General features: G+C 42.1%; 1 protein-coding gene across 2 annotated transcripts in view; it reads right to left on the bottom strand.

The window, feature by feature from the left end:
• TXNRD2 (thioredoxin reductase 2) overlaps window positions 1-11558 on the bottom strand; it is a 215716-nt gene that overhangs the window by 63279 nt on the left and 140879 nt on the right. For both annotated transcript variants that reach the window (XM_075321034.1, XM_075321041.1), the window contains one exon: window positions 6099-6235. In XM_075321034.1, coding sequence (XP_075177149.1) covers window positions 6099-6235 — 137 coding nt within the window. The remainder of the gene's footprint in view (window positions 1-6098; window positions 6236-11558) is intronic.

Below are 11558 nucleotides of genomic sequence, written 5' to 3'. Positions count from 1 at the left end.
ATCTACAGTCCAAATGTCGCAATGCCAAGTTAATTCTGAATGTGTAAACCTGCTAAATCTGCAGGGGGTTGAATACTATTTGTAGGCACTGTATATCTCCACACACACACACACACATTTTATAAATTATATATATATGTATATATACATATACATATATATATACATATATATATATACACACACATACATACATACATACATACATACATACATATATATATATATATATATATATATATATATATATATATATACACACACACACACACACGCACACACACACACACACACACACACACATATACACACATGCACATGTGCCATGTAGTTATTCTTCTGTGATTTCCTGTTCACCACTTGGATGGGACAAGGCTGGCAGCCATCATTACAACAGGAAACAGAAGTTTTGCCCTGGCATTCGAGCATTGTAGTGTAAGTGGACAGATGAAAGGCCAACACTTTAGTCCAGGGCTAATAGTTATGCAAACATCCTTATAGATATTGCACTTGAGCTTAAACAATGGCATTTCTCTATTTGTATCAGTCTATCCATACTAGTGTGTGCCCCCTGACAATAACAATGAGGGAGTATTGTGTTGATTGGCATTGATTTTCTTCACAATTGACTGGAGCACATCCTGAGGGAATATATATTAGATCCTGAGGGAGTCAAAGCGTCTGCTTCTTAGAAATATATAGAGCTATACAGAAATTGGTAAAGTAATTTGAGTACAGGCTCTTATAAGCAAATCCAGTATTCCTGGTATAATACCGTAGGTATTTTTTCAAGTCAACATTTCTATACAGTTTCCATATAAATGTAGAAAAAACTATTACAAAATATATCATAATACTCAAAGGTTGTTTTTCAACTCTTTTACAAGAAAATATAGGTAAGAGGAAAGAAAGCTTTATTTAAAAAGAAAAACAATAAATATTTAAACCCTCGCAGCTTGGGTGGTCTCCATTGAGACTGGAACGCTTTCCAGTCAGTCATTAACCAATGAGGCTATTGATTGGCAAAGTGGGGTAAATGAAGTATAGGACATCATTACTTTCAGTACCAGCGTAGACAATCTGAGCAGTAGTGCAGCAGCATTGGGGGATTTGGGGGATTTGGGGGAGGGATGCTATTTTGTAAACTAATGGTGGAAAGCCAATTTAATTCAAATAACAAATTGTAAGCCAAAAAAGGCACAAAAACAATCTTGTAGGATAACCCTTTAATAAGAATACAGCACATGCTTAAGAGAGCACTGTATCATAAGAAAAGCATTGCCGGGCCACCCCCAGAATTTATCTAAGAGACTGCATCTGTGGAATACAGTACACAGTGGCTTCATTACTTATCATGAAATTGGGTATGAACATGGGAAGATCTGCAGTATACTTTGTAGAGGGTTATTACACAGATGGTACGATATAACATATAGAGCTGCATTGGTAACATCCTGTCCTTAACTCAAGCAGCTTATTTTATTGGCACATTCACTTACGGATCTGCAAAGCACAAGAGTGAAGAAGAATTATACTGTTTTTTTGCCATCTAGTAGGAAAAAGGTATTAGGGAGAGGCATACAAACTATTCTTCACTTAATTTAATAAAAAAAAAAAAAAACAACAAAAAAAACCTATAATGCCCTAACAGGTGAGGCTGGCATTGCTCTAGAGCTGTGGGGAATTTCTCCAGCAGGCTAAAATATGAATAGATCACTATTGTAGCTATTGGCAGCAATTCTGACAATAGCAAAATACCATGAAACTCCTATATAACTCACACAAACGGGAAGTGTAGACCCATGGTTATATGCACATAGCTAACATGGTAATGAAATAATACCTACATGGAACATTGGAGATACTGTTGTCGTAATGGTTTACTGAATGTCTATTCTTTTTTGACTTAATGTAATATAAGATCACGGCTAATGACCATTTATAAATACGCCACTCTTTTCATTACTGAACTGCATTAATAAACTGTATGAAAACAGACCCAGACAGCGTTTGACTTTTTTACAGGACAGTGGAGTCATTAAACCAAACTCGGAATTCTCTATTTTTCCACACTCCAACTCTATTCCTTTATAAATGCTTCATATTTATAATTAGCAATAGCAACTGTACTGAAGTTAAATGGTAAGGGTCTTAAAGGGGTGGTCCAAAGGCTGAAGAAATGTCTAACTCCCTAACGATTTTTTGCCCTAATCCAAATTAAAGGGAACCAATCACCAGGATTTTTGTATATGACCTAAAGCCAGTGCTATACTGGCACTATCAGGCTGATTCTATACATACCTGTAGTGGTCAGCTCAGATGTATAGGTTTTGAAATCCAAGAAAGTAAAGTTTATAAAATTAGCTGCTTGTTGAGTGACAGCAGCTGAGGAGCAGATATCTGGTCGGTATTCAGAGTTATCCCCTCCCCCTGTTAGAATTAGCATAAGTATGATACTATCGACCTAGCAGAACCTGTGGTGAGGTCATACCCATGTGACCAGAAGGGGCAGGGCCTCAGCTAACAGACAAATGGTGCTTCGCTGTATCAGCTCTGTTGGCTGAGGCCCCGGCCCTTCTGATCACATAGGTATGACCTCACCACAGGTTCTCCTGGGTCGAATGCATCATAATTATTCTAATTCAAAAAGAAAAAGGGGATAACTAAGCATACCCCCCAGCTATTATCTGCTCCTCAGCTGCTGTCACTCAACAACCAGGTAATTTTATAAACTTTACTTTCTTGGATTTCAACACCTATACATCCGAGCTGACCACTAAAAGTATGAAGAGAATCAGCCTGATAGTGCAAGTATATCACTGGCTTTAGGTTATATACGAAAATCCTGGTGATTGGTTCTCTTTAATATCTAATATCGCTGCATTAAAAATTTCCTATCCTTCCCTGACTACACTACCTACAATTGTTTTTAACCCCCTAGTGCTTTTCTGATGATGCTTAGTTTCAGAATTTCAGTGCATCCTGGGACACTCAAACGAAGCGTCATCAGGGGGCGAAGTCTAAGGTCACTGTCACATTACATGCCCCCTCCCTGAAACAAAGAGTCATCAGTGATAGTTGTTTCAAGGACAAGGCTAGTCATGATTTGCTGTCATTGTGTGATTTGCAGACTCGGTTTGTGCTGCTGACTCAGATCAGTAGAGCTGGTAACACAGAGCAGCACGCATTGTTAGTGTGTGGCAACAGAGTACCTGGCGGCGTTCAGAGACCAGCGCCACCCCAACGTCACTCAATCAAAGCATAAGACAGGAAGTAAGGAAAAATAAATCAATAGTAGGTAGATAGTGTAGTCAGGGAAGGATAGAAAATTTTTAATGCATAACCACTCAAGAAAAAAGGATTTTCTGGCATCCATAAAATTAATCTTTTTATTAGAAATTAATTTCAAAACAGAAGGATCAATCATGAGGATAAAATCTTATACATTTCTGGCATAGAATATGCCCTTATCATGATAGTGATATTTACTCTTCCAGTGTCTAAAAAATTCTGAGCTTTGTAGAAAAAAAAATGGTTTGTATCATTATTTCATAAGGCTGATAACTTTTATATTTTATTGCGCAGTATGAAAACTTTATTTTGTTTGTGTGTACCAATCAGTAGATTTTATTGGTATTATTTTGGAGTAAAATCTACAGTGGAGGAAAAAAGTATTTCTTCAGCCACCAATTGTGCAAGTTCTTCCACTTACAAAGATGAGAGAGGCCAGTAATTGACATCATAGGTAGACCACAACTATGAGACAGAGGAGCCTCTTAGAGAAGAAGTTACAGGTCTGTGAGAGCCAGAAATCTTGCATGTTTTTAGGTGACTAAATACTTAATTTTCAAAAAAAAAATCTTGCCAAATCAGACAAGATGATTTTCTGAATTTGTTTTCTCATTTTGTCTCTCATAGTTGTGGTATACCTATGATGTCAATTACAGGCCTCTCTCATCTTTTTAAGAGGGAGAACTTGCACAACTGGTGGCTGACTAAATACTTTTTTTCCCCACTGAATGTTTTGAGTGAATTTGTTGCATTTTTTCTGGGTACTGCAGTGAAGAAGAAAAAGACAATTTTGGAGGGGTTTTTTTTATGACATTTTACGTACAGGTTTAATAATTCTATAGAATGATGGATTTGAATTTTTCAAAGGAGGCAACGGCAAGTATACTTACTTTAACTTTGTTTGTAACAGGAGAAAAGGGAGGTGTGATTCAAACTATAATTTTTAAAAACTTTTTCCATCACTTTTTAGTCTCCCTGGGGAATTATACCTGTGATTGTTTGATCGCCTGTTTCATATACTGCAATACTACAGTAATGAAGTACGGTATATAGGACAAATCGCATTCCCCTATGAAGCTTCACAGGTGTACCAAAATGGCAACTACGGGGTCCTCAACATGCAATGAGGGGAAACTAGATGGATGCCTGGAAAAGCAACCCAGGCAGGATTGCGTGGCTTAAATGCCACTGTCAGTGATAAACAGCTTCATCTAAGGTGTTAAGAGCAGCAATCAAAGCAAGCTCTGGCTGCTGCTGTTAGGGGCAGATGCTGAATGTACTACACTTCTATGGAGTGGGCACAGCTTCTGAGCCTGCTCTATGCAACTGTACTATCACATAATGGCATATCATGGAGCGTGATGGGGTTAACCCTTTCACGACCGGCCGATTTTTCGCTTTCCGTTTTTTTTTTTCGCCATTCTTTTTCTGAGAGACGTAACTTTTTTATTTTTCAGTCAATATGGTCATGTGAGGGCTCATTTTTTGCGGAACGAGCTGTACTTTTAAATGAAACCATCAGTTTTACCATATTGTGTACTAGAAAATGGCAAAAAAATTCCAAATGCTGAAAAATTGCAAAAAAAGTGCGATAGCACTATGGTTTTTTAGATATTTTATTCACTGTGTTCACTATATGGTAAAACTGATGTGTGGGTGTGATGCCTCAGGTCAGTGCGAGTTCGTAGACACCAAACATGTATAGGTTTACTTTTATATAAGGGGTTAAAAAAAAATCGGAAGTTTGTCCGAAAAAAGTGGCGCACGTTTTACGCCATATTCCGTGACCCGTAGCGTTCTCATTTTTCGGGATCTTAGGCTCAATGACGGCCTATTTTTTGCGTCTCGAGCTGACGTTTTTAACGGTACCATTTTTGCGCAGATGCTACGTTTTGATCGCCTCTTATTGCATTTTGCGCAAAAGTTGTGGCGACAAAAAAACGTCGTTTTGGCGTTTGGAATTTTTTTGCCGCTACGCCGTTTACTGATCAGATTAATTGATTTTATATTTTGATAGATCGGGCGTTTCTGAACGCGGCGATACCAAATGTGTGTATATTTTTTATTTTTTTAACCCTTTAATTTTCAATGGGGCGAATGGGGGGTGATTTGAACTTTTAGGTTTTTTTGTTTTTTTTTAATTTTTTAAAACTTATTTTTTTACTTTTTTTTTTTATTTTACTAGTCCCCCTAGGGGGCTATTGCGATCAGCATTCCGATCGCTCTGCAGTATCTGCTGATCACAGCTGGAAGGCTGTAAACAGCAGATACGCTGTCTTTCTCTTTTGCTGTGCCCCGGGCACAGCGAAAGTGAAACCAATTCATGTGCAGTACAGGAGTCATCACATGACCCTGTACTACCATGACAACTATCGGGAGTCACGTGATCGCGTCACGTGACTTCCGGTTTCGGCGGTAAGTAAAACTTTACCGCGATTGCGCTTATAATGGCGCTGTCATGTATTGACAGCGCCATATAAGGGGTTAATCGGCACGAGCAGATAACGATTCTGCTCGTGCCTAGCAGGCACACATCTCAGCTGTGAAAATCAGCTGAGATGTGTGCCGATCGCGGCATGCTGCCGCCGGAGGACCGCGGGCAGTAAGATTATGTCATTTAGGACGTAATTTTACGGCCCGCGGTCGTTAAGGGGTTAATAATATAAAATTTATATTTGTAGCCACATTATAGTATACTTCTAGCAATTCCACCCAAATCAGACTTTCTATTCATGTCCCGAGTATTAAATACACAGAACCCACCTAAACAGACGAACCACTGGCCTTATCTATAAGTTATACAATACCTCAGTAATGTCACCAATAGCAAATATGTTGGGAACTGATGTGGATTCTGAGTCATCAACAATGATTTTCCCAGTCTCAGGTTTAACAGTGACACCAACCTTTTCCAAATTTAGAGACTTTGTCTCAGGGGCACGACCTAGAGAAGAGAAATATGTGTCACCCAAGTCTTTCCAAATATATACCAGACAACGAAGCATACCAATGGAATACATAGAAAAATACATGATCCACACAGATTGCTCAATTAGATGAAATGACAACGAATAGATTATAAAGGAATTCAATATCATCCAAAAATAGAAAAGGTAAATTTTATTTTTATCAAAGTATTAAGCATTTTAAATGTCACTTCACACGAGTGTACAAAAGCAGGACAGGAGTCTGATGGACTTTAAAAATCAATTTTCTGTTTCACCACTCAAGGTGGCAATCCATTTTACTAAGAAGTGGCCCGATGGTTACATAGAGGTACCCATGCCCATTTTTACTCCATATTGGATATTGTAGTCAAACTGAACATGCATATTCAAGATCAGCCCAGACGACTATAAAACACCCGTAATTGTTATGACTCATGTTCTCTTCTATATGAAATTGGACTTATTGTGTTACTTCCCTCTATTAGGCTACCTATATTTGAAACAGACCTTTCCTTTACACTGGGTATACAATTACTCACCCATGACACCTACACCTTAAGGAGGTGGTTCTCCCATATGTATAAATGGCCACAAGGTTTCTCTCAAATACCTTGTGTTGCCAATGGTGCCTGTGAGCGGCGCTATTGCGGACCGCTCTTCCCCATTGCCTGACACCCGGGGCTCCGTGACCTCGGGGATCCGGTGATGTCACGTCAAGTTCCTGGTCAACTGACATCACCATGGCCAGCCCCAGTCTCCGTGATTCACTGAGAAATACTCCGGCACTCATAAAACACCCCAATAAGAAAACCAGAGAAAAATAGATAAGTTCTTGTTTTATTTTTATTCAATAATTGTTGTAACAGAGTCCGAAAAATATATATATGATGTTTCGGCCCCTGGCCTTTGTCAAAATCGGACCATCAGATGGACTGACAATAGAAATTAGGTTTTGGTTCACAAGAATATATCAATCGAAACCTGTAATGGGATTGGTAATATAAACGGATATGTGAAGCGGTAAGGGGTAGATCACATGACTATGAATTGACACAGCCTGCAATGAACCTGTGAAGGTGTGTATAAATCAAAAATGAAGGGGGACCATGGATCACAATGTATAAATGTTAAATAGGGTTCTGGTGCCCAAGATACCTGGATAAACTATCATCACACGGCAGGATTCTCCATGACACTCTCCCTGGCATAAGACCTTTTCATTTTGGGACTAATTCCTCCCTCCAGCCGTCTCATATCCCTACACTTAATAGGAACCGTTTGTCCTATTTCTTATTCCAAACAGATTAATATAGAAAAAATTCCTTTATTAACCCTTCAGTGTGATGATAGTGCACGGGGCAAACAGAGCACGGGGCCGAAACGTGATATATATATTTTTCGGACACTGTTACAACAATTATTGAATAAAAATAAAATAAGAACATATCTATTTTTTTCTGGTTTTCTTATTGGGGTATTTTATGAGTGCCGGAGTACTTCTGTACTTATATATTTTTCACCTGAGCACCTAATTGGTGATGTGAGGTTACATTAATTTCCGGGATTCACTGGGCTGTGGGCGCAGTTTCTCCGCTCATGACAGCCTAGCGCAGTGATGGTGAACCTATGGCACGCGTGCCAGACAGGACACGCAGAGCCCTTTGTGCTGGCACGCGCGCTGTCGCCACTTTGAACTGCCGATGTGATCGCGCCGGCAGTTCAAAGTGATGTTTAGCAAAGTAGACATTTCTCCTCCCTCTGACACGCCTCCTCCCCTGGGCTGAAGGCCTGTTGCCTAGGAGACGGAGGAACGTCAGTAGGCAGCGCCGGTGTCTTGTGGCCGCGCGGTGGAGCGGGTGCTAGAAGGTGAGTTGTTTGGGGTTTTTTTAAGCTGTCTGTGGCTGTGCCAAGGTGTGGGGTGACAGTGCCAGCACGGGGCAAACAGATCATGGGCCATACAAACAGAGCGTGGGGCATACAAACAGAGCGCGGGGCATACAAACAGAGCGCGGGGCATACAAACAGAGCGCGGGGCAAACAAACAGAGCGCGGGGCAAACAAACAGAGCGCGGGGCAAACAAACAGAGCGCGGGGCAAACAAACAGAGTGCGGGGCAAACAAACAGAGCGCGGGGCAAACAAACAGAGCGGGGGCAAACAAACAGAGCGCGGGGCAAACAGAGCGCGGGGCAAACAGAGCGCGGGCCAAACAGAGCGCGGGGCAAACAGAGCGCGGGGCAAACAGAGCGCGGGGCAAACAGAGCGCGGGCCAAACAGAGCCCGGGCCAAACAGAGCGCGGGCCAAACAGAGCGCGGGCCAAACAGAGCGCGGGCCAAACAGAGCGCGGGCCAAACAGAGCGCGGGCCAAACAGAGCGCGGGCCAAACAGAGCGCGGGCCAAACAGAGCGCGGGGCAAGCATGGAGAGCACGGGGCAAACATGGAGAGCACGGGGCAAACATGGAGAGCACGGGGCAAACATGGAGAGCGCGGGGCAAACATGGAGAGCGCGGGGCAAACATGGAGAGCGCAGGGCAAACATAGAGATCACGGGGCAAACATGGAGAGCACGGGGCAAACATGGAGAGCACGGGGCAAACATGGAGAGCACGGGGCAAACATGGAGAGCACGGGGCAAACATGGAGAGCGCGGGGCAAACATGGAGAGCGCGGGGCAAACATGGAGAGCGCGGGGCAAACATGGAGAGCGCGGGGCAAACATGGAGAGCGCAGGGCAAACAGAGATCACGGGGCAAACATTGAGAGCACGGGGCAAACATGGAGAGCACGGGGCAAACATGTCTGCAAGGATGGGGGAAATGTGCAAAGAGGGAGAGAAACATGCAAGGATGGGGGAAACATGACTAAAAGGATGGGGGAAACATGACTGCAAGGATGGGGGGAAACATGCAAAAATGGGGGGAAACATGCCAGGATGGGGTACATTTAGCAGGAAGGGGAACATGCCAGGAAGGGGTACATTTACCAGTATGGGGGATACATTTACCAGGATGGTGGGATACATTTACCAGAATGGGGGGAAACATGAAAGGATGGGGGTACATGAACATGCCAGGATGAGGAAAAATGCCAGGATGGGGAACATTTAGCAGGAAGGGTGACATTTATCAGGATGGGGTACGTTTACCAGGAAAGGGGACATTTACCAGGATAAGTGAACATGCCTGGATGAGGTACATTTACCAGGATGGGGTCATTTAACAGCATGGGGAAACATGCCAGGATGGGATACATTTACAATGATGGGGTACATTTACCAGGATGGGGTACATTTACCAGGATGGGGAATATGCTGGGATGGGGTACATTTACCAGGATGGGGCCATGATGTGGACAAATATACCAGAATATAGGAAATATATATCAGGATGGGGGACATGTTTACCAGGAAGTGGCCAGGAAGGGGGACAGAACTACACAATGAAAGGGGAGCGGAGCAACTTACGTCTTTATGGGATTTCAAGATGTTCCGATTTTGAAATGTAGATGTGGATTACAGGGTGAAATCTGATGGCATTCCATGCTAAAATCTCTGTCTAATATGCTGCAATTTTTTTCCAGAAAGATTAATCCAACTGGTGTGTCTGGAAAGGGCAGGGGCTCAGCTTCAATGTGTGGTAAGCATGCATGAGTGTGATGCCCCCTGCTGAAGAGAAGACAAGACTGCAAAGTTAAGGTTAAAATCAATTATTTACATAATAGAATTGGTTGGCATTTCGGGGAAAAAAATGGGTTTAGGGCTACAGTTTGGGCACTCGGCCTGTGAAAGGTTCGCCATGACTGGCCTAGCGTCACAGGCCATCATCTCCCTGCTCACGCCTCCTTCACTGCAGAGCGCGGAAGCAGGAGGGATGCTGGGGGGTGACTAGCGGTGAAATTCCGCCCACAGCCCAATGACTCATGGAGACTGGGGCCGGCTGTGGTGATGTCAGGTGAGCAGGAAGTTGACGTGACATCACCGGATTGAATAGGTCACAAAGCCTGGTCACGTGATGGGAAAGAGTGGACTGCAATAGCGCCACTCACAGGCACTATTGGCAACAAAAGGTAATTGAGAGAAACCTTGTTTCTCAACAAAATATCCTTGAGGCCAATAATAAATATGGCTTAACCACTTCTTTAAGTACAACTTCAAAATATACCCTTTTCCACCCATTAAAACTCTTACTATTAGGTCAATATACATTCTACTTTTCACTGCTGCAACTTACTACTAATCATTCTTCCTCTCAAAAAACTGTCTTCTCTTCAATCTATCCTGAATGTATCAGCCAGGCTCATATTTTCGACCAGCCACTATGAAGCCTTTACCCTATGCCAGTGAATGCCATGGTGTTCCATCAACTAGAGAATAAAGCATACATTTATCATTTTTCAACCCAGAAAGCTCTCCACAGTGCTGCCCCACCCTACATCTCCTCCCTCATCGCTGTAAACCACCTAACCTGTGGTGTACATTCTGCAAAAAATCTAAAACGTTTTCCAGTTTTCTAGAATGCAGTACCACATAAAAATAAGATTAATTTCCAGTATCCATAGTTAGAAATGTGCCATAAAAACACATATTTTAGGCTAGGATATCATACCAACACACTAATTTAACTGTTCTCAATTTTCCCTACTACATATTTCCTTAGAATTTAGTTCCTTTTCCCATTAGTTTCCCCACACATTGCATAGACTTTATATCTGTGCATATCCAAAAATAGGTGGTGACCGATTCATACATCTGTACATATATAACCTTATTAATTATAAATGATGGCTGGACTGTACACTATAAGCATATAAACCCCTATATCAACCATACCAACACTGTACCTGTTACTGGGACAGTACCTGAGAAAATAACTTTTAAGTCATAAGCAAATGAGGAGGTTTCCGAGCACTCTTGATGTGGCCAAGAGTTTAGTGCCCTGTTGCGCCTCATCATTTCCATATTACGTTCCTTCCTCCACTTCTCATTGACAGCTCTCTCTTCCCCAAATGATCACTGTCTATAGTCTATATGCTACTGGATTGCGTGTGGCTTCACACATTGTCCTCCCTGTCTCCTTGCTGCACTTCTGAATGTCTTAGTGCAGAAAACGACATCAGAAGAATCAAGGCAGGGAGAACACATGCAGCCACTGCTTGAGCACACATGCCAGCAGCGTTCAGACAGGTCTACTAAGCGAGCGCTGTCAATCAGAAGCATGGGAAGTGACTCAATATGCAAATAAGAAGGCCTAATGACACATCAAACTCTTGACTTGGTGCACATAAGCTTCCTCATTTGTATATGAATTAAACGTTATTTT

Source organism: Anomaloglossus baeobatrachus, chromosome 1 (assembly GCF_048569485.1).
Source record: "Anomaloglossus baeobatrachus isolate aAnoBae1 chromosome 1, aAnoBae1.hap1, whole genome shotgun sequence".
In the NCBI taxonomy this organism is placed as follows: Eukaryota; Metazoa; Chordata; class Amphibia; order Anura; family Aromobatidae; genus Anomaloglossus; species Anomaloglossus baeobatrachus.
This window is presented reverse-complemented; position numbering and strand designations above follow the sequence as displayed.